The 24,282-nt window shown below is 41.0% G+C and overlaps 1 protein-coding gene and 1 long non-coding RNA gene across 2 annotated transcripts in view; one reads left to right on the top strand and one right to left on the bottom strand.

The window, feature by feature from the left end:
* Window positions 1-16,448, top strand: part of pnpla3 (patatin-like phospholipase domain containing 3) — a 20,766-nt gene extending 4,318 nt beyond the window's left edge. Inside the window, exons 3-10 of the mRNA XM_024263297.1 lie at window positions 676-908; window positions 987-1,052; window positions 6,460-6,669; window positions 8,143-8,203; window positions 9,361-9,534; window positions 10,253-10,385; window positions 13,419-13,526; window positions 14,858-16,448. Of these exons, the coding sequence (XP_024119065.1) occupies window positions 676-908; window positions 987-1,052; window positions 6,460-6,669; window positions 8,143-8,203; window positions 9,361-9,534; window positions 10,253-10,385; window positions 13,419-13,526; window positions 14,858-15,089 (1,217 nt within the window). The 3' untranslated portion in view covers window positions 15,090-16,448. The remainder of the gene's footprint in view (window positions 1-675; window positions 909-986; window positions 1,053-6,459; window positions 6,670-8,142; window positions 8,204-9,360; window positions 9,535-10,252; window positions 10,386-13,418; window positions 13,527-14,857) is intronic.
* A 3,181-nt stretch (window positions 16,449-19,629) lies between these two features.
* Window positions 19,630-21,621, bottom strand: LOC112140366. The gene is made up of 3 exons (XR_004947431.1): window positions 21,343-21,621; window positions 20,413-20,531; window positions 19,630-20,208 (listed from the first exon to the last, which is right to left on the bottom strand). It is a non-coding gene; the product is annotated as an uncharacterized LOC112140366 (long non-coding RNA).
* Window positions 21,622-24,282: the final 2,661 nt, after the last annotated feature.

The raw sequence follows: 24,282 nt of genomic DNA, 5'->3' as shown, positions 1-24,282 counted from the left end.
ATATATATATATACGTATATATATATATTTAATTACACATATAAAATGTTCTTTGCAGTAACTGCAGATAATTAAATAAATGAAACTTTAATAACCAGAGATGATAGTCTGTAAGTAGTTCTTATAATGCCACCTAGAAAATTCCAACTTTTCCTCTGTGTTAGGTAACGGCGTTGTTTTAGGTGTTATTACCAAATTGCCTGAAGTTGGGGACTTGCGATACATGACGATCGCGTAGCCGTTACAGATCCAAGAACGACACACACTGATTGGTCCAAGTCAATCAGAGATATTGCTTCTATAGCAACCGCTCTGACCAATCAGGAGTGAGCTTGTTTGAAGTCCACACCCATAATACTTGAATGAAGGAAACATGAAATCTGTCAATCAATTGATTTGAATGTTTGACGAGAGACCACCTACTTTTACTCAGGAATCTGATTGGTCAGTTTATAACTTCAACTACAAAAATGTATCAGAGCAAGAATGGTTATTCTGACTGAAAGAATAATAGCTGTTTATTTATCAATATGGGATTTTGGCTTCTTGGAACCAGCGGGTACTTCCTGGGGGAGGAGTCACTCGGTCCAGTTCTCACATACAGTCAATGATCATACCAGTGTTATAAGTCTGTGGTCACTCCCCGCCCATCCTAAACCTTCTTCTTGTGTTTAGCAAAGTGCTGTGAGGATGTGATCGCGGTGGCAAAGGAGGCCCGGAAGAGGAACCTGGGCCCGCTGCACCCCACCTTCAACCTGGTGAAAGTGCTGAGGTCCGGCCTGAACCGGGACCTGCCCTCTGACGCACACGTGCGAGCATCTGGGAGGCTGTGCGTGTCCCTGACCCGCGTGTCCGACGGGCAGAACGTTCTGGTGTCGGACTTCAGCTCCAAGGAGGAGCTCATTCAGGTGGGTGAGGGGGGGGAGCAGCAGGTCCTGGTTGGTGCTGGGTTGACCCTGGGTGAACTTCTTCTTCTGTGTCCGCAGGCGCTCATCTGTAGCTGCTTCATCCCTATCTACTGTGGCCTGATCCCGCCCTCCTTCAGAGGAGCGGTAAGTGATTATTTTACATTTGAGGAAGATTTTAGTGTCAGAGAAAAATATAAAAGTAAAAATAGAACTTCCCATGGTACGAAACTATAGAAGCAGAAATTAGGATAATTTGCAGAATAAAGCTGATGTATTGAGCAGATAAAGATACATTTTTTTCCACAAATATCGGAGGATTGGAGGAACTATTTTCTTGTCTTGGTCAAGCGAGTGTCCCTCTTAAATGGGCATTTGTTGGCATGTATGTCTGTTTCAGGATTTGGTTTTCTCCTGGGAACGTTACATGTATAAATCAAACCAAATAAACCATCCCAATGGTTCAAAAAAAGCATGCTAATTATATTAACATTTAGTGATTATTCTAAAAGCTTGCGATCTCGTAAAAGAGGTTGTGAGTCCAATCCTCACTGAGGTCTTTGTGTTGATGTAGGTGGCTTGGATAAAAGCGTCTGCTATGACTAAATGTTAAAGTTCATGTTGCCTTCACTGACCCGTGTTGCGTTCTCTGAAGTTTGAAGAGGCGGGGTCATGTCTTATCATTTTCTTTCCAAGTACAGCTGTTGTAATCGGGTCTTTCCCAAACCAGACGGTATGATGTGTTAGAAGAGGTCAGAGGTCAAAAATGTGTCTCACACAAACTTGATCATAGGTGTTTTTTGTTAGCTGTGATGTAACTGATGGTTAGCTCACTACAACCCTGAGGTAAACTCTAAAGTCTGCAGTGACCAATGACATATATTGTTTGAGATGTGGCTCAGCAGAACCAGTAAAATGAATAAAATGCTTAATTTTGATTCGATTTTAAAAATGGAAAAAACTGATCATCACAAAAACAAGACCCAGCTGTGATATTAATGTACAAAGTGCAACAAATTAACATTTTAAACTTTTCTGTAAATAAATGTGTCATTATAAAGGAAATACAATGACGCATGGTTGTGATTTTATTCAAATCTACACACAGACTAAGATTTAAACAAACTGTTAAACTCCTCTGTCTGTGTTTATAAATGGTTGGTGGGTAGCGAGGTCCGGGCGGCGTCTGCTTTCAAGCATGTAGCAGCTAGGACTTATTATCAAGCTGGAGCCGGCCGCGTCGCAACGCCGTGGGGTAAATTCACCCTGCAGGGGGGAGCTGGGGGCTCCCTTTCTACAAGTACACAGGGGTCAAAATTTAAAAGACACCTTAGTAAACATTTATTCAATACTCTAAAACTACATTTTTAAAACTCTAAAACCGTAACGTTTTAACACAATTATGAATTAGATATATAGCAGTATAGCTGATAGCTGGTAGAGTGAATGCTGTAAACTGAATTTGGCTGCTGAAGATTATGAAATTGATACCTAAAATCTCTGAAGCTGATAGCCAGCTAAAATATTAGCTAATGGCGAAATTAGCATAAAAAACCAACCCAAAAAAAGGAGGTTAGAAAAAACAGCTAGCATGTCGCTGAAAAAAATAGCGAAACTTCGAAGTAGCCTAAAAAACTGAAAAAATAGCCCAAATTAGCCATAACAGCTAACATAAAGCCGAAGAATTAACTAAACTCTAAGACAGCCTAAAAAACTACCCTGAAGCTTATAGCCAGTTAAAATGTTAGCTTAATGCCAAATTAGCCTATAAACTAAAAAAAAATATATATATATATAAAAAAATAAAAAAACTTAGTTAGCCAAAACAGCTAGCATGTAGCTGAAATATTACCTAAAATCCAAAATAGCCTCAAAAATAGTCCAAAAAGCTAGCAGAATTACAATTTTTAATACTTTAAAACAGTAACTTCTTATCATAATTATGAGTAATAAAAAGTCAGGAATATTATTCCAGAATAAATCAACTTAAATCTTAAATAACTTTCAACATTTTACTCTCCATAAAAACATATTTAGTCAATATTATACAAGTTAGAAATGAGCACAAGATAACATCGGGTCATTAATAACAATAAAATAAAATGAACTGGAGGGCCGGATAGACTTACCCAGAGGGCCGGACCCAGCCCCCGGGCCTTGACTTTGACACATGTGCTCTTCATTGTCACAAACATGTCTGACATAAACAGATATGACAGCGTTTTTCCTTGAGTTTTGTCTTTGGCCGATTGCATTTCAAAGGTGTTTCCTTGGTCCAGTGACTGTCCCGGGAACACAGATCTGTGGGGAATTGAACAGTGAGTTCTGAACCTTCACTTGAGCAACATGAGTGAAGCAGCCAAACCTGCATTCCCTCACTGACCTCTATTCTGCAGAACGGGACTAATGCCTTCGTGCTCCACATCCGGGCCTCCCGCTCTACTGTTGTACAACAGGAGGGGAGAGCCGTCATTTCCAAGCATTGAATAAGTGGATGACATCGTTTTATAAAGAAAGTCCCCTGCAGGAAATCATCCCTTTTTTATGAAAGTTTTGGAAGGACTTCATTGCAGCTCTTAATGAACCTTGTAACCAGATGTAAATCAATTTAAAAAGATGAAGCTAACAGCAGAGGCTTAGAGAGCTGGCGGATACACAAAGGTGATTAATGTGACTTTAGCTAACCCCGTCACATCTCTGTTCAGATCAGAAACATGAGAAATTCAAACTATGTAAGACCTCTGATCTACACTAATATTTCTAGAGATGGAGAAAAAAAGAATGGTATTTAAAGCAAAACGAAACATGCCTCCAAGCCAAAGAGCAGAGAACATGATCAAACACATCTTCCTTTCCTCATGCACAGCTTCAAACATTAAAGGAGCCATACCTTAAAAAACAACTTTTTGAGCTTTTAAACTGATCATTCCTCACTATAAAAAATCAAAGTGCTATTTTGATCCATTCATGCATTTCTGAGTAATCCTCTAAAACCTGCTCTCAACAGCAGCCCCTCCCATACCCACGAAAACGAGCAGGTCCGTACGATCAGCGTGAGACGGCTCCTTTCACGCTCGGTTCACACTGGACGTGGAAGCGCCGCAAAGCGGAGTGGGCGCAGCATCCACTCTCCTACAATTCACACCGACGCGCATTTTACCACGACTACTTTAGAGATGATGAGCCCTAAAAGATCTACTACATATTTATGTGCTTCAATAGACAGACTCATTATAAAAAGGAGAGTTTTAAGTGAATGAAACAAGTATTTTGAGTTAAATGGATACATTTAGGTGAATATTTCTGAAAACTTGATAACATTTTCAGTCATTTTGTAGGTTGTTGCATGTACTATGTGTTTGATTCTGTTTTACTGACTGACCTCGGGACAGTTAGGAGACTGACACTGAATTTTCACATTCTGAAGAGGAGGAGTAAAGAAAACTCCACATCTTGCTCTCAGGTTTTTTACTTGTTTTAACCTTTTTGAGACGAGCATTTATATTAGCAGCAGAATCAAGCAGGTATCCTAAGGAGCTGAAGTGGTAGAAAGGCGGTGAGAATCCGGCCGCTCAGGCTTCCTAATGGGTCGTACGTGAGCGACGGCGACATAGTGCACACCGCGCAGACTGCTGGTCTGTGGGCGGGGCTGGAGAGGCGCATGCTTCTGGACAAGATTGCTGCTTGAGGCTCTGATCCGTCGTTCAGGACCGTGGACCCGGCTGAGTCAGCTTCTCCATCAATCAAAGCTGCAGCAGCCCTCCGCGGCGACCCGGCGCTCTTGGATGGAAGGGACTGCAGACTCAGTGTAGTTATGTGCATGTGTGTGACGTATGGATCAGAGGATGTTCGATTGGCCGTTCTGCTCGTCAATCAAGTGACGTACTCATGGCGAGGATGGTGATTCGCTGAGGGCATTTTTTGAAATATATTTTCTGGGCCGGCAATCGATTAAAAACAACTAATTAATCGCTAACTTAGAAAAAAAATAATTTCGATTATTTTCAATTTTTTAGTCATCAATTATTGTTTTAGCCACTTATTATCTGTGAATAATCACAATATACAATCTCACACAGACTGTTTGTTTTTAATTAGTGCTGTCAATCAATTAAAACAATGAATCAGATTAATCACACTTTTGTGTTCTGATTATTCACAGTTAATCCCAATGTTTGACCAGGTGGATTTTATTTGACAAAATACAGCTCTTAAAAAAAAAAATCAAACAAGAACAACAAAAAACAATTAAACAAACAAATAAAAAGAAACTATGCAAATATCCCACAAACAAAAACAGGTGACAGTGAGAACATTTTTCCTTCATTTTTCCTTCATTTTATCATCTGAAATGTTTAAATTTATCAAGTGACATTCATATAAGGTTGATAATATCTTACAAACTGTTTTAATGCACGCCTGAACTGCTGAGGCAAAGTGAAAGACTGTTTCTTCATGTTATTAATTTGCGTTTATTAATATTAATGCATTCTTTTTTGCCTAATCACGTGTTAATGCGTTAAAGTTCACACTCCTGTTTATTTTATTTTTGTTTATTCAGTTTTGATGGCCCACGATGTACCTACACATGATGACGTAATGGGCCCTCCTGCCGATAGTTAAAAAGGGTGCCGAATGGAAGCAGCCTCCGTTCTTTCCTTCGCAGGAAGAGTCTACTCTGATAGCTCCGCCCCCAGTCTAACACCCAACACTCAATTTCTCCACTGAGCTAGTCATGATCAGCAAAAAACTTTCATTTTAGATGCAGAATACCGTATGTCTTCCAGTTCTGTCTTCAATAAATTCCAGCTCAAACTCTAGGCTCTAGGATGACGTCATTAAATGGGCGGGACCCACACGCAGCTGCAGGCGGAGCTTCAGGAATTGAGTCATTTTACTTCTGGATAGAAAAAAAACTCAAGAAAAATATCTAATATTTCATAAATAATTTTTTTTAGTGTAGTTTACTATGAAAGGCTTAAGAAAATCATGGTGTGACCCCTTTAAAATGAATCTTTTCGTCCTCTTGAACCAGGTTGAACTTTCAAACGTGAATCTTACTGACTCAAACAAAGCTGGAGTCTTGGTGGAAAAATCAGCACTGAGCTTAAGTGAGTCATACCCTCACAAGGAGACTTTTCCTTTTTGCAGAATTCCCTGCCCCAGGATCACTGCAGTCAAAGAAATACAGAAAGCAGCAAAGACACAAACAGAAAAGCAGTTTTCAGAGTTAGCAGAAAGAAACCAGATGAGTTTATTTCCACTGGGGGTAATGCCAAATATCTCAGCACTAAGGGTTTTAATCTTCAAGTGGTTCCTTATTTGGGTTGTGATGAAACTTTCTTTTTTCCTGGAGGTCACATTTAAACAGGAAATGTCCCCATTTGTTAGTGACAACAGTAGGACTTTATCCTAAACTTCTCCTTTTAACTGCAGCAGAGACTTTTCTCCAGAGTTTTAGATTCAAATGGTTTCCTTAGAAGAGCTTTACCCAGATCTAAGAGTTCTGTAGCAGAAGATGAACTCTGACGGCCGTGCGTCTCTATGTCCTCAGCGCTATGTGGACGGAGGGATCAGTGACAACTTGCCGCTGTCGGAGCTGAAGAACACCATCACCATCTCGCCCTTCTCCGGAGAGAACGACATCTGTCCTCGGGACAACTCCAGCAGCTTCCACGAGCTGCGCTTCACCAACACCAGCATCCAGATGAACGTGGGCAACATGTACCGCCTCAGCCAGGCGCTGTTTCCCCCAGAACCCAAGGTAGGCCCGCAGACTCCCAGCAGACTCTTTGGACCATCTATTAAAGTCCTTGACTCAACTTGATTGAATGTTTTTCAGCATGAATAATTGAAGGAACCACTTTCGGTACTTACTGACCCTCGTGTGGGAAAAGGCTGGCTCATATTAATAGTTGGAGCCAATTAGTGTAGTCAAAGAGGAGTTCAGGGCCTGTTCCTCTGGTGGTACGTTCCAGGAATGTCCATGAGCTCATCTGAATGTTGGTTTGGTTTCCAATGAAGATGGCAAAGAAACATCTTGACACACAATTCGTCTGCTCTGTGTGAAATCCTGTCGCTTTGAGAAGACACGGATGTTTGGAAAAATGTACTTTTCCCAGTTTAAGGTCATCCATCATGTTTATCAAAAATCCCATGTTTAATTACACGATTTTAGTCGTTCATCATCTTCATTTCCAGCAACATGCAGAAACTCCTTAATGTTTGGAGAGAGCTCCTGAAATCTTTGCAGGAATTTCCCTCGACTAAGCCGCCCCACGTCAGCGAGTAGCAGCAACTGCTGGTGCAGTCATCCTTCTCCAGATGCTCATGGAAAAGCTTTATTTGAAGAGATTTGGTCCAAATGCAACAGCATTTCTCACACTTTTTCAGCATGTAAAATACTTTTGAGATGACAAGCTCCAAAATATAAATATATATATAAATATCATGGGGTGGGGGTCAACCCTGACTTCTGTTGGGCTGCAGGAGCAAACTGTGATCAGGACATGTTCTTTTTTATTCATTTATTTTTTGGGTCCCATCCTGTCAGCTGTTTTGGGGCATCTAGAATCTGCCCTTTTGGGGAGGGGTACTGTCATGTTTCTATGCTTAGGTTTTCGTCATGCTTTTGTCATGTAGTTTATCAATTTCAGTCTATGTTAGTGTCTGGTTTTCAGTTCTTTGTTGTCAGTTCATCTGTTTTGTCGGCATTTTGGTCTCCTTGGGTATTTTTAATGTTTTGGTTAATTTATTAAATAAGTTCCTGTCACCATGCCTGGTTACATTTGGGGCCTTTACCAACACTTCCTGACAGAAAGATAGGCCTTTGTCTATTGTTTTAGTGTCATGTGATCTACCTGGACTATCTCTGTGATCGTCATATCAAGCACTCTTGTTGTTGAGAAACATCAGATTTTAATGAGCACAAATTTTCCTCCCAGGGTTTTACAGAATCCTGGTATTACTTTATAGATCCAAAAACATTTCTAAACAGAGATAACAGTCACTGGTAACCACACCACTCGCCTCTTTTGTTTGAAACTTGTTTTGTTCTTTGGCTCTTCCCAGTCAAACTGACCGGTCACTGAGGTAGAAGATGAGGTGTCGTGTCCTCTTCTGTGGTCACACGGTTCTGCTGGATGATGCTGCTGAGGAAGATGGTGGTACTGATGGTGTGAACGGAAGAAACTGAGACGGTGGTGTTTATGTCTCACTCTTGTGCTGCTGTGTGCAGGTGCTGGCAGAGATGTGTCAAAATGGCTACAAGGACACTCTGCGCTTCCTGGAGGAAAACAGTGAGTCACGTTTTTATGTAACGACCGTTCAGCGTGAGCTCTCAACACCACTCACAAAAAAGGGAAGAACCAAATCATTTGTGATCTTTAAAATTAGGGATGACTCGATCGGTATCTGATGCTGTCTGCCGATCAGTGTTGGATATTTAATTTATTCTTATGATGATCAGCGCTTTATATTTTAGCTTATTATTTCAGATAAATAGAAGTCTGCATATCATGAGTGGATCACATCATGTTATTGCCGGGAGGCGCAGCAGTTCAAGCAGGAAGCTAACAAAAAGAGTTCAGTCAATCTAGTGAGATGTTCAGTAACTCTCCTAAAAACGCTTTAAGCTAACAGCAAGTGTCTTTATTACAGAGATGTCAAAATCAATCAAACAAGAGGCCAAAATCCAAAACACACCTTAGGTCGAGGGGCGAACGAGATAAACATTTATTGAACACTCTAAAATTTATTTAAAAAAATTAACAAATGTAACTTTTTAAAATAATTATATACACTGAAGCTAATAGCTTAAAACGCTGAAGCTAATAGCCAGTTAAAATATTAGTTAAAGGCCAAAATAGACTAAAAAATTGAAAACAAAAACCTAAATTAGCCAAAACAGCTAGCATGTAGCTGAAATATTAGCTTAACTCCAAAATAGCCTAAAAATTCTTAGTCCAAAAAGATAGTTGAATGCCAATTTTTAAAACTTTAAAACTGTAACTTTTTACCATAATTATGAATAACAAAAAGGCAGGAATATTATTCCAGAATAAATCAACTTAAACCTTAAATAACTTTCAATATTTTACTCTGCATAAAAATATATTTTGTCAAAATTATACAAGTTAGAAATTAGCACAAGTTCAAATTGGGCCATTAATGACAATAAATAAATCATCTGGAGGGCCAAATAGCATTACGCGGAGGGCCGGATCCGGCCCCCGGGCCTTGACTTTGACACATGCTCTATTATTTTGAAGTCTTTGAGCCCGCCCCTTCTAGTTTATGAGCTTCCAGGACGGACTAATAATCCTGCAGACTGGGAACGAAATTATCTGTTTGGAAAATATAGAACTATTTGATCTTTGAGAGAAAAAACAGCTTCTCTGTTTAAAGCTTAAGAAAAGAGAATCCTTAAACTCTGACCCGAGTCTCCTGGTTTCAGACCTGCTGATGCTCGAGTGTCCAACAGCCGGTCCCACGACCTCCAGCACCCCCGCCACCTGCTGCAGGCCCACTGAGACCACCAGAGACTGGGTCCTGAGGAGGCTCCGGCTGCTGCAGCAGAAGCACTGGTGGCTGGACGAGCACATCACCCTGCCCACTCACATAAAGAAAGGTGCGCTATGGCGTTATTTTTGTTCCATAAGTCTACACAGAAATAAAACATCTCCGCGAACGTATCTCACATTCCTCGCGCACATTTTTGACCCTCGCAAGCGCTTCTGCCCCTCTACCGACGAGAAAAAGGCGTCGCGCGCGCCAGAGTGTGTTTCTCGAGACCAGAAGAAGTCCTCGCGAGAGCATAAAAAGTGCTCGTGACCTCCTGAGCTCGCCCGAATGATGCTCGCGCGCAACATTTTGGCTTGTGCGCTCGCGGAGTCTATTTCTACGCGCGAGTGAAAGTCGCCTTTTGACACATGGAGGCGGAGACAGAGGGGCTGCGTTGGCTCTCTTCTGATTGGCCTATTTTGTACACTGGAAGTTTACGTTTGCCCAGTAGATGGCAGTAGTGCACCTCAACTCTGTGTGCCATCCGCCATTAAGCCAGACAAGAAGAAGAAGTTTACTTTTGCAGAGAGGAACGCAATCCGTGTATTGATCTAACGAAAAACAAACCGTTTTTTTCGTTTTCCGATTTGCGCACTAAATCGAAAATGCAGCAAATGGATAACCAGTGTCCAGTTTCGTTTGTTTATTTCGTTCCAGACAATACGTTCGCGGAGATGTTTTATTTCTGTGTAGACTTATGGAACAAAAATAACGCCATAGTGCGCTCTTAGCTCCCCCATCCCGGCCGTTCATGCTGATACCTGACCCTCCTCTCTGTCCGACAGTGTTCTGCGAGGCCTGTCAGGATAGGTCGGGTCTGTACTCCACGGTCTCTACCATGCTGCCTCTGAGGGTGGCCTCCTACATGCTCATGCCCTACACGCTTCCTGTGCAGTCGGCATACTCGGTCGCTCAGAGGTGAGGAACTCTGTTTCTGTGCATGCTGGCTTTGTTCTGTAGGTGAAGGTTCACACAGACGTCGGATTCTTGCTGAGATTTGTTATTGGCCTTCAGACTTAACACAACCATAAGGGAGCATGATCCACTGCTTTTGTCTGACGGTCCCAAGCCGGGTTAAATGCAGAGGATTGTGTCAGAAAAAGCATTTCAGGTGAAACCAAAGCCACACAAACAGGAAGGATAGAAGGAGAACCTTGAGGAACTGATGAATGAGAAGCAATAAAGAGGAAAGGGTGGCTGTTGAGGAGCAGGAAGGAGCAAAGAGCAAAGGAGCTGGACTGGAGTTTAGGAGAGGTGGCAGTAGAGTTTCTGACTGTTTAACAAGAGCTTGGAAAGTGAAAGGATGTCAAAGGAGAGACAGAGGAGAAATGTTGAATTTTTTAGAAAAGTTGGAGAGACCACAAAACAATGAGGTTTTGGGGATTTGTATTGGAATTTAGACTGACATAGTTAGGTTTCATGCTGAGAAAGAGAACCACTGATGGAAATGTTAACTATGAGGATGTTTATGGAACAGAACAGAGAAGTTCAGAGGGATCTGCTTTGGTTCGGATGAGGAAGTGACAGAGAAGAACCCTGGAGTTATGTATACAGGACATGGAAACACAAATCCCAACTCGTCACATATTGTCGTTTGGTTAAGGACCCTCCGCATCACACTTTTCGTTTTGGGTGTCCCCAACTGTCGTCTTTTGACTGACTTGCTGTGCAAGGTGCTCAAACCCAGTACCCAACCAGATGTTGTACTGGATCCGAACCGGTATCAGACAGGGTGCCGGGCACGAACCGGACACGGTACCAGACGCAAACCAGTACTGGGTTAAGGTTAGGGTACCGGTACTGGACTCGTCCCGAGGACCAGTGTGAATATGGTACCACATACGGTACTACATTCCAAGGGTTGTGGACCCTTGATTTTACGAAACGGCCAGTACGTCAAGAAAACGATGAGTTGGGGAAACCCAAAACATCAAAAAGTGACGTAGAGGGACCTTTACCAAACATCAATTAGTGGTGTGCCAAAATATCAATGTTGCGATATATCGCAATTAGAGCTGTCAGGCGATTAATTTTTTAATCGTGATTAATTGCATTTTGTCCCGAGTTAACTCGCGATTAATCGCAAATTATGTGGCCTTTTTTTAAGGAAAAAAATGTGTGCTTCGTGGAATTTAGTAGTTCTACATTAATTATGAAAACAAAAACGACAAAATTAATAGTTTTCATCAGAAATACTTTATTTTGTCACATTGTATTGAGATAAACTTTCTTAACCATAAAAGGCTATAACATAAAATGCCTACTTTTCTTTTAATTTTATTTTAATGATCACATTTTTACTCTTTCTTTTGATTGTTTCTTTTAATGTTTTATGTAAAGCACTTTGAATTGTCTCTGTACATGAAATGTGCTACAAATAAACTTGCCTTGCCTAGCAAAAGCCCAAGTCCAAGTGAAGGGCATTTTAAATTCAAAACTTCAATCAACGTTCAGTAAAATAAAATAAAAAACATAAAAAATAAAATTTCCATAACACTTTCATGTTCATTTTTTGTCAGGACCAAATCTTTTCCTCCTCTGCTGAACTACAGTAATAAATGAAATAGAGATTTATCATTTCCAATTAACTTTTGTTTTTTAAAACATTAAAGACTGAGAAAAGCGGGATACTCTGTGGATAGTTTGACAGTCTGTTACTGCCGCCGCGTTCTCTGGCTGCAGCTCGATGCAGCGACGTGTCCAGCGGAGCTCACGCCATGAATATGCTGGCAGACAGACCGCTATGCTGGGGCTGGATCACGCTTAAACCTCCAGAACATTTAAAACGTCCCCCGGTGCGCTTGCTGTTTGGAACGTCGGGGGTCCGCAGCTCTCGGGACGCAGCGCCGGACGCGAGCCGGTACCAACAGACGTGGTACTGGACGCGAACCGGAGCCGGGTTAGGGTGCAGGAGCTCTCCAGGTCCTAGCGCCGGCCAGTTTTAGCTCGCAGCTCGGTGGTTAGAGAGCCGCCCGTGATCTAGTGAGAGCAGCCGGCGAGTTAAAGGGCGGGACGCCCGCGCGCGCCGTATGGAAAGGCACGTATGAGAAAATCCCATTAAGTCTATGGAAAATCCGCGATTAATGTGTCAAAAAAATTGTCGGCGTCAAGCACATGTCGGATTAACGCGTTTTTAACGCGACAAATCTGACAGCCCTAATCGCAATATTTAGTCCTGCGATTGATTCGGTATAGATTTTCATTTAGTATCGGCCTTTTATTTTCGTTTGAAGAGGCTGTAAACGTTATATTTGTCATCCTTTGATGAGACGTTCCTTTGGAGGTAGATAGGGGAGTGCATGTCAAGACTGGCTGTCACGAGCACCAATGTGTCTGGCAGCTACTTGAATTATTTCATTTTTGTTCTGTTGTTTAATTTTGAGCTAAATAGTGGCACTGCTGATCATGTTTACTGTTGTTAACACTGAATTTGAGAAATAATTCAAATTCAATTGGTGTCAATGTTTGTCAAAGACATAGTAAACCTTAAATAGTGTCTATTATTTGTTGCAAAAAATAAAATAATGGAGGAAATGAAGATACATTTTTCCCAAAAATATGTGTTCGTCTATATAATATGAGTTATTAGAGATGATTTTACTAATTATCACAGTATCGTGATATCATTGATGTGAGCCATGTATTGCATCGTATTATGAGGTATTCAGTAATTCCCAGTCCTAACGTCAGTATGTGACGACTTTAGGATGAGAATGTGTTGGACATGGACGACTGTTGTCAGGTTCACTCAAGAGTCTCTGGTTAGTTCACAACAAGAAAGAGGATGAAAAAAAAGAGTGTTCATGAAACAGATCTGGCATTCCTTCATGCCCTTCGTCTGAAACAGAAGGTCTTCTGATGTAGATCTGGATGTAGAATTGGACCCTGGATCTGGTTCAGAGGAAGACTCACAGACTAGTTCTGGGAAAAACCTGTTCCTTTCCTTTCCAGGTTTGTGGAGTGGATCCCAGAGGTTCCCGCTGACGTGCACTGGCTGGTGGGCGTGGCTGGTGACTTGTACAAACACTTCTGGAGACCAAAACCAGACGGCTCGATCAGGTAGAAGATCCATCCAAAGGCGCTCTTCACAGAATCCCATGAGCGGTCACTTCTGAATGTGACCTTTGTCCTTCCCTTGGCCACAAGTAATACACTTAAAGCTTATTGTAACACGTATGCTTCAGTATAAAGTATACTATATAGTAGGGCTTGGTCAGGAATGAATATCAGCACAACGTATCCCATAGGCCGATACTGAACAAGTTAGCATGGTCCCACACAATCTAAATGTTTATGCATTACTTTTTACTTTGTTTACTGCACATAAAAAAAATGAATGATTGTCCTCCCCAAACCGAGGGTCTCAGCTGCCCTAAGTCCAGGTATAACTCTGGCCGTAGTCCTGATCCGTAACTACAGTTGGAGGACGTTTGGTGCAAAATGTCAAAGCGATACAAATCTGGTGAATCTCGCTCCAGGCTTTTTCTTTCACAGCTCTATTCCCATTTATGAAAGATTTGGTGTCATAGAGTTCCGGTGACACACAAACTGCAATTATTAATTTCCCCTAAATGATCAGTTTTTTGAACACTTCTGAGAATTATAGAGAATGCCATCCACATGTCCCTGATTGGTCCAAGTTCAACCAGGTCAACACCTTCTCATCCCCAAGTCGTCACATCTTGACGTTTGGTTAAGGACCCCACTGTTCGTAAAATCAGGGGGACGATCAGGGGTACCAGATGAGGTACTGGATGCGCACTAGTCCTTGGGACATGTCCAGTATTGGTACCCTTACCCAGTACTGGTACCCTAACCTTAACCACTTCTTGTTTGCGGTCCAAAGGTTGGGGACCTGTGATTTCATGGAAACAGCAAGACGACGAAAAACAATGACTTGGGGACACCCAAAACTTCAAAAGTGACATGCTGGGGTCCTTAACCGAACGTCAATATGTGACAACTTGGGATTGAGAATGTGTTGACCTGGTTTAGCTTTTAACGAGTGTTCAATAGCTATAAGTTTAACATGTAGAGAACGAAAACGGTCTTCGAAACTTGCATAGCTTTGTGTGAACGAGAGTATTTTGCATCGGGAAACCTGAAACACGCAATTACGCATCTGTACATAGATGTTTTATCAAAAGTGGTCACTTGAATGGTTGTTGCCGAGGACGATGGGAATGCACCGTGAGATCCAGACATCTAGAGACTTTTACTTAAAGAGCACATGCTCTTTGACATACCAGTGCTTTTAGACCATCAGAATCCTCTGGAATTAATTTGTTGAAGAGTTATGGTAATCGACAGAATGTCATCACTGAAGTTAAAGCTGGTGTTAAAGGGTTAAATATCTAAGCTTCTTCTTCTTCTTGTGATCTTCTCTTCAGCGAGCTGGGACTCAGGAAGTGCATGAGCGTACCCCCGCTGCCTTCAGGGAGCCCCGCCCTCAAAGACATCCCACCCGCTGTCTCCGCCCTCCAGCTCCAGGACAACTACTGGGACGTCCCAAACTCCTCATCTTTGACGCTCCCCCAGCATCCTGTCAGCGCCCCCCCTTCCCCACAGGTCTGCTTCTTTGTGGGCTCCCAGGACGAAGCCTTCAGTCACTCGCAGCAGTGATGGATGCTGGGCGTTCTGTGAGGTGTTTAGGCGCTGGTTGGTAAATCTGAACTCCTCACCTGCAGTGAGCTGCAGCACCCTCAGGAAGCAAACATGTAGACATTTTTATCCAGCCCAAAGCTCCGGCGGAAGGAACCGCTCCTGGACAGAGCTGGACCTAATCCTGCAGTGGAAGGAAGCATCTCAGCATCTCAGACCTGCAACGCTGAGCCGTCACCTGCAGTAGTCAGATGTCTTATTGCACACGTGAGACAATCATGTCCTGGTTAGGCAACCTGTCATAACAAATCAAACTACAGCTTCATAATGATGCGACAGAGTCGGGTTTAATAGACAAGTAGTTATGAATGTGAGAGGAAGAGGTTAAACCGTCATTAAAATATTCTCAAGGGCTAAAAAAGTAAAATTTGACATGGAGCCCCAGGACAGTGCCCTGAGGAACACCAAAAGTGAATGCAGGGGTCTCAAAGTTGAATGCAACTCAAAAGATAATGATCTGAAGCGGCCCAGGGTTGTGAGGATGGAGCTATGTTCTCTAGAGATAATAGTTCTGCAGGAAAACTGACTTTGATGCCGTTCAGGGATGGAAGCACTGACGTTTCCAGACTCTGTGTGGGGCTTTGAATGCATCACCTTCAAGAGAACCCTGAAGCAGCATTGAAAGGATTACCAGTAACACACCTCTGCCTCCATCTGAGGTGAAGTCTTTCTCTACACAGACGACAAATCAAAACAACTATTCTTACATAAGCTAATGGAAAACATTCCTGTGATTGAATGAGGCACGATCACGTGATTTTACCAGGTAATTTTAAAAATTGATTCACTGTCTTTTCTTCAAACATCTGTGCACATTTTGGGTCAAGCGAGAGAGGAACCCTCTTCTTCTTCAGTCTCCATGACGTGTGTTTCAATAAATCTCACATTTATTTTCATTGTTTAAGAGACAAAAGCTTCAATCCAACCGGCTGTCTGCACTTTATACAAAGTTCTCAGATGTTTCTGTGTTCACAGAGACATATGAGCATCCCATAGCAACAAAAACAACAACAGCTGTGTCATCAGGAAGCTGTATTCCTCTCAGGGATGTCACTTCCTGTCCATCCTCATCCTTGTGTTTGGCGCCACCCTGTGGATCCATGTGGAAATGAAAAATACTTTTATTTCTCCAACATGAATAATTGTTATGGGGTTTTTTAAATGAATTATTTTAAAACAACTTCTTACAACTCTTTCATAATTATAATAACAGCTGTTGTTGTTTACAGATGTGAGGTTTTGACAGGAAAGCAGTGTGACTGTATCAGAGATCTGACCTTAAGGTTGTAAATAAAAACAATGAGCATGTTTTAACATGCACATCTGTGTCTGCCTGTTCTTCCAGTTCTGAACCGTCACATGTCACAAATTTAATTCAAACCGCTAGTAAGCGATGTTGTACAGCCTGCAGCCGCTACTCGCCTTTCCACCCACCCTCACTGGGTGCTACTAACCCCTCACTCTCGCCCTCTGTCGCCCTGGTCAGAGCTGCACGTAGCAAATTCATGAAAAATCTCCTTATCTATTGGTTTTATTTCAGTAGCATCCATTTTATTTATTTATTTGTTGCATAGGGGTGACGGAAAGAGGAATATAAGTTTTAGAGCAGGGGTCGGCCACCTTTAACAGTAAAAGTCATTTGACTCCTTTTCAACTGATCAAAACCAAGAAGGATCCACATAGTCTTACTTTAGCCTTTAAGAAATCTGGTTTTGCATTTTTGAAACTTCTTTTTTTATTGATATGAATTATGTATTTTTTTCCACAAACAAAAGCAAAAATATAAAAACAACCGAGCATCTATGAAAATGTGATTTTTCTTTTCGTTTAACAGAAGCTCAAATAATTTATTTTCAAAATAAAAGATGTCCTGTGCCAAATAGAATCATCTCAGTGCAGCTAGGAACCAATGTTGTGCAGCTTAAGATAATATTTGCTTATAACTCATAAAAGATCCAACTTTGTAACAAAGTTTTGCTTTGCATATAAATTCTGGAGGTAAAGTTGATCAAACAAGGAGTCTTCAGGTCAACAGGGATGTAAAAACCTACATAGTTCATCATCTAGCCATCAATTTACACATTTAACCAATTATATAAATGCTATTCAAAAATTCAATAATTAAGTAATCCTTACTTTAAAGAATTGCTATTTTAATTTTCTTTTATTTATTTTTCATCTTTTTCCCCTCTTTGTCCTCAGCAGTCTTACACTGCTGGGTTTTGTTATTTTAGTTTTTCGGTAGGACCTTGGTAGTCTTAGTTTGTGGGCTTTGTTTATTTGTTTTCTTTAGGTAGTTTTGGTAAGAGGGAGCTGCTGACTCTGATGGTCGACATGGTTGGGTCAGCAGTCTCCATGACTTATTTTATGTTTGGCCAAGGAGCCACCATGAAGAGATAAAACAGACACAAGTGGATTTGGAGCCGCAGGTTGCAGACCTCTGGTTTAGAAGAATCAGAAAAGTAAACTTTTTCTTGCCAATTAGAGTTTTTTTTTTTAAGTTCAACTCCAATCATCTTTTGATCCATTTCCGAAGTGACCCGAGTGGTCTCTTATCCATGATTATTCAATTTTTAGCCAAAATTNTTTTACCAAGGAGGATGAAGCCTTCTCGGACTTCAATACTATGAAATCGATTATCCGTCATGATCTTTTTGCGTGGACAATACCGTGTGGTAATATCAAAATACCAGACCAATATCTCGTAGGCAAAAAGGGGGCTTCAATCTTCACAGAGAACCTGCTGGACGTATCGCTCAGTGGGACTTCTGCGAAGTGTCTGTCTGTTGTGATGTGGGGTCTATTTTATAAACTTTCTCTGATGACGTCATCACTACATCAAAGGCAACAAAACGCGTCACCTTGTTTGCCATGGCAACTAAGGTGACGCTTTTCGCGCATGCGCACATCTGGCCCGTGATTCGTGCTCGTGTTGAGTCTGCTGCATGTATTGCATTCATTTTACCATCTTACCACGTAACTTAAACTAAAGCCAGCGTAATGTTTCCTGCTGGCCTGATTTGATGCTGGGGTAGTTCCACCCAACGCTCCGTGGAAATAAAAAAATATAGAAATCTTTACCTCAGGTCAAGAAATACTCCCACTCGGTTCACTCGTGCGGTCCCTCGATGTCCTCGTCTCTCTCCAGAATGCAGGTTAGCCAACCTGGCAGCAACATAGCTCCTCATCCTGCAGGTGCATGAGGAGGGGTCAAGCACACTTCCAGCAGGTCTCCTCCTCCTCGCGTGCAGGCAGAAAACAGGTGTAAGAGCCATTTTTGGCATATTTCTGTTTGTTTAGTTTATTTAATTCCTAAGGATATTATTCTATTATTTGTGGCATGTAAATTTATTTACTTATGGANCCATCCTGATCTTTTTGCGTGGACGATACCGTGTGGTAATATCAATGTCAATCCGTGTAATTGATGGAAAACAGCGCTAGCTGCGTTAGCTTTAGCCTAACTACCGGCAATCCTCAATAAATGTCGCTTCTAAAGCTTCGTGTTGAAGCTACAAGGTCCTTTACCGCAAACTCAACCTTCAGGATAATTTACTTTAGCTTATCCGACCGACAAACTACACAACACTTTAGGCTAATTCCACTCCCGCGCCTTCCTTCTTCACGTAACTTTGTACCGGATCTCCTTTTCTCTGCGCCTTCTCACATATCCCTCCGCCTCTCTCTCTGAGTGACCAAGGATTACTTTAAACACAATCTTTTTTCATATAATGTGCATCTAAAATAGTTCACAAACTTCTGAAAACACACATTAACCATCAACACAAAATGGGTAAATAAATAACAAATGAATGATTTTATCTTCTGATTCATAATCACAAATTATAAACCCTTTGAAACTTTAATATACATACATTTTCTTTATCTGGGTTACATTAGTCTAAACTAGACCGGTGATTGTGGATGAGACTGATGTGATGAAGTATAAACAGCTTTAAGGAAAATAAAATAAAATCTTTAGCACAACTGAAGACTGGCACTTGAAAAGTAAAATACAATTTTTTTTTAGCATGTTTAAACGTTATTCTCAAAGAGTAGAAGAGGTGACGGTTGTGGAGCAGGAAGTAAGAAAGATCAGTAAAGGTGAAGTGAGAGGGGCTTGAAGAGGATGAAAGGCTCTTGGTCCTGATGATATACCTGTGGAGGTATGGAAGNCATCTGCTGAGAAAAGACCTGAAAAAGAAAACAGGAGAACTTAAAGAGAGCTGACGTGAACCTGATAGTTTTTGATTATATTATTATGTATTCAATGAGCTTCAGAAGTTTGTGTTAACACACCTGAAGGTCTCCTCCAGTTCTCCAAACAGGGTCAAAGATTCTCCTGATACTGCAGAGAATACAAATAACACACAAATCAAATGTTTACCAGTCAAAATAGATCAATAAATAAAGTATTCTGGGATGTGGCTCCATGCTGAACCTTTAAATCTGTTAACGAAGTTCCATGCTGAACCTTTAAATCTGAGGTTCCACGTTGAACCTTTCAGCCTGAGAACCTAACAGGCTGCTGTTAGACAGTCTATCCAAAGATCACACTTGTCCTTGAACAAGGTCAGAGCAACTTTTCATTTCTGCAGCATCAACCTAAATATTGTTCTGTAGAGATCATCACCAAAACCATCAGGGTGAAGTGAGTCCAGAAAGAGCTTCTGTTTCTCAGCTATAAATATTGTCTGAACAGAGACGTTATCATCATCATCCACAAAACACGACACATCAACCTCTCCTTTTCTTCTCTATCCTATTAAAAACACAGAGTGAGAAAGACCGAGGACACTCACACAAAGCAGGTAGAGATCAGCTGGACCTGTCTGTCTGCTCTAAGTGGAAACATCAGCATGACCTCTGACCTGAAGGTTTCCTACATTGATACTAATTAGTAAACATGCACACAGACACACACACATACATGTACATAGACACACACATGCACACACAGGAGAAAAAACAAACAAAAAAAAGATCAAAATAGTACCAGCAAGGAGCGCAGTAGGTCATCTTAGAGATCCTTCCAGGTGGTAATAAAGGTAATAAAGGTCATCAATGTAGACATTTTCTCCTAAAGGAAACAGAAACACACAGACATTAACACCATCATGTCTATAACCAGAGAAAAGATGCACCAGAACGACTAATGACATGTCTGTGCAGCTTTCCTCACAACTATTAGATTAACATTCCAATCTGAAATAAAAAGAAATACTCTTCAAATCTTGCGTCACATGATATTTTCTTTACAGTATTTTGGACTAAGAATACTTACGGAGGATTCCATCCATTGTGTCATACTCAGGATCCTAAAGTCTTCACAGGTTGAGCAGATATCATCCTCCTTCACTATGAGCTCTCCTGGAGGACGGTTTTTGTCCAGGACATATTCATCTTAAAACAGAGAATTTCATGTGTTTATCATATTTATCATAGAGAAAATAATTTAAAATTTAGATTAATATGTAATTACAAACTAAAGGTAATGTTATTTATCCTGCCTCAGCAAATATGAAACCATCAACAACATTTACTGTGACAGTACAGATCTGTAGAACTTGTAGATTTTACACAACTACAACATTTTTACAAACGTGTTTTCATTTGCTCTTGACTCACAACTATTTCAATCATTAAATGTTAAAAAACACAATTTTAATCCTCATTTCTTCTTATGTCCTCCATGATCATCAGGAAAATTCTACAATTAAATACTAAAACTAATATACAAAACACGTTTTGGGGTCTTTATGTAAACAAATATGATAACGTTGTATTTATGAAATGTATGAAATATTTAGGGCTGCACGGTGGCGCAGTGGTTAGCGCTCTCGCCTCACAGCGAGAAGGCCCCGGTTCGAATCCCGGCTGGGACCTTTCTGTGTGGAGTTTGCATGTTCTCCCCGTGCATGCGTGGGTTTTCTTCCTCCCACCATCCAAAAACATGCTTCATAGGTTGATTGGTGACTCTAAATTGCCCCTAGGTGTGAATGTGAGAGTGGATGGGTGTGTGATTGAGGCCCTGAGACAGACTGGCGACCTGTCCAGGGTGAACCCCGCCTTCGCCCATCAGTAGCCGGGATAGGCTCCGGCACCCCCGCGACCCCGAAAGGGAAGAAGCGGTCAAGAAGATGGATGGATGGATGAAATATTTAAATAAGCAACGATGCACAAATATCAGGGATTGAAGCTAAGTTGTATTTACCTTTATGTTTGTAACTGCAGTCATCCTTTGAACGTGGTGGAGTAACTCTGTTGAAAGATTGATCCGTTTATGGAATAGTAGCAACTGTGGCAATTAGCTGTTATTGTTGGATCTCTGTTTCGGATACCCGATCACCCACCTGTCGGAAATCAAATCCAGCTGACGCAAATCAAATCCAAAACTCTCCACCGTCGCAAATGTTGGCGGCAAAGAGGAAGTGACGTAATACACATGCGCGCGATTAGGGCGTGGTTAGGGAAAGGGGATCGGGGACTGACATCAACAAAAGTTAATTCAGCTAGCATGCTAGCGCCGCCCCGTGCTGCTTACTTCCGGGTCACGATAGAAACGTCACACTAAAAATATTCAAAACTAAAATCCAGTCTTTAAAATGCTGAAAACAATGAGTTAATTTTTTTTCGAATTTACTTCACTTTAAATAGTCTGAGTATGAGTTTTGATTTATTTTTGTGTGATGTTCCTATCGTGCCCCGGAAGTAAACAGAACCAGGCCGCATTAACAGGTTAGCTGCGTTAGCTTATGTTGAGACGACGGGGGTGTTTTGTTTGTTTGTGAGATTTAGCGATACGAGGTTCGATTCCAAACAATCCTGTTTAGCTAAATGAGTGGAGAAGTGTTGAACGTAAAGACAACGTGGCTGTGATTGTGAGACTAGCAGACCTCACGAACGTCCCAACGAAACACCGCCGTCCTCTCAGCACAAGCTAACGCTGCTAGCTAACGCCTCGCTCTCAAAGAGGTTTTTTTTATTGCAAATAATTCACAAACAATCATGGCATTGTCAATGACATCAGTATGGATGAGACAAAGGAAATAAACATAAAGCAGAAACAAGTGAATACAAAAAGAAAAAAAAAACAGAGCAGAGGGGTTTAAATCAAGACCTTAAACAGTTCAAATAACTTTGACAATTTTTGGGCATTTTTTTGTTTCATGTAGTATATTGACTTGGAAAAGACTTTGAGACAGTTTACAAATCCATTAATGTGAGGTTTCACCTTTAGGAATTTACAATTATGTATAAATTGTTTTGCCATAATAATCAAAATGTTAATCAGAAAGTCCAGATTTGTATCAGTCAACTGTAATCGTATTTTAATATTATTCCAAAGTAAAGGGTTTATGATGTTGTTTTTTGTTACCAGCCAGTTGTGAAAAGAAGACCAAAACTCTTTTACATGCATACATTCAAAGAAAAGATGTTCCAGTGTTTCTAGATCTATTCCACAAAACACACAAAGATCACTGTCCCATTTAAAGCGGGAGTGCAATAAATGATTGGAAGGGTAGAGATCATTTAGTATCTTAAAGATCACTTCTTTAGCTTTGTGAGGGACAGGATATGATAAATATATTGTTTGTATCTTCTTAGCCTCTGTGGTATCATAGTTCTGCAAAATATATTTTCTTTTTACTGGGGAAGGGAAATATAAATTATTTAAAATGTTTCTAAAAATTTTGTTTGTTAATTTTTTTATCACTCAACAAAAAACCTTCCACAAAGGGTTGCCTCATCTCTGAAGAGTGTTGCTGTAGTAATATTTGCTGAGCAAGATTTTTAGTAGGAATTGGAAGGGATTTAATTACTTTATCATATTCTTTTGATGAGCAGGTCAAATTNTGAAGGAGGGTAGAAAGCGCTATACAAGTATTTACCATTTACCATTTAATATATGATTTCTGTATTACAGAACAAGAACCAAAAATTTATATTTGTAAATAAGCAAGAAAAAATGAAGAAAAGCCTTTCAGCTGGTTCAGAGTAAAAATAAACATCCACCCATCCATCTTCTTCTGCTTCATCCGGGACCGGGTCACAGGGCAGCAGTATAAGCAAAGATGCAGACTTCCCTCTCCCCGGCCACTTCCTCCAGCTCCTCTGGGGGGACCCCGAGGCGTTCTCAGTCCAGCTAAGAGACATATAGTCTCTCCAGCGTGTCCTGGATCTTCCCCAGGGCCTCCGCCCAGTGGGACATGCCCGGAACACCTCTCCAAGGAGGCGTCCAGGAGGTGTAACAAAGTTAAAAATGCTCCGCACCAATTTTATTTCAGTTTTCAGTTATTTTCTTTATTGTGTGAATTTTATCGTTTTTGGTATTTTATTTTGAAAAACCGGATGTGCGCACGGCTCCTGCTAGTGTTGAGCTAGGTGGCCACACCCCCGCCCTCGCAGAGCAGAGAGAGAGCTGCAGAGGGTAAGCCACGTTTTCCCGAACGTCTTGCCATCTTTTGGGTTATTTAGCATACTGTTTCGGTCTGTTATTCAAATAGCTGTTACAAAAATGATAAATATATAATTTTTGCCTAGTTTTGTGTTCACGTATTTATGTATTTTAAGTTATGTGCGTTTTGTACAAGTGGAAAAATTATTTTGGCTAGCAAACAGGTGCACCTGGCATATGAAAGACTGTCGACGAAAAGCAGCCATTTTACATTTTTATTTTGATCTTGTAGGGAGCCAGATGTGTCACTGCCGGTGGAAACTGATTGTAAATTTTAGTTTTATGCCTGTCACAGGTATGTGTATTTAATTTATACATGTAGAGCATTTAATTTTTGTAATCCACCTCTATAATTTTACATGTTTTAATTATTACTTTTTTTGTTCATACAAAGTTGAAAATATTAATTATTAGAGTTGACTGAATGTAATTTCTGGAAAAAAAATGTAATTAACAACTGTAATGTTATGATTTTTGGCCCCCGCCCTCGCAGAGCAGAGAGAGAGCTGCAGAGGGGAGCCAGATGTGCCACTGCCGGTGGAAACTGATTGTAAATTTTTGTTGTATGCCTGTCACAGAGTAAAGCTGTCAAACTCTACCCGGTGTCGTGAGTTTCTGTATGGACGGAGGTGGAAATTCACATCCGTTACAGAGGCATCCGGATCAGATGCCTGAGCCACCTCAACTGACTCCTCT

Source organism: Oryzias melastigma, unplaced genomic scaffold (genome assembly GCF_002922805.2).
Source record: "Oryzias melastigma strain HK-1 unplaced genomic scaffold, ASM292280v2 sc00308, whole genome shotgun sequence".
NCBI lineage: Eukaryota > Metazoa > Chordata > Actinopteri > Beloniformes > Adrianichthyidae > Oryzias > Oryzias melastigma.
This window is presented reverse-complemented; position numbering and strand designations above follow the sequence as displayed.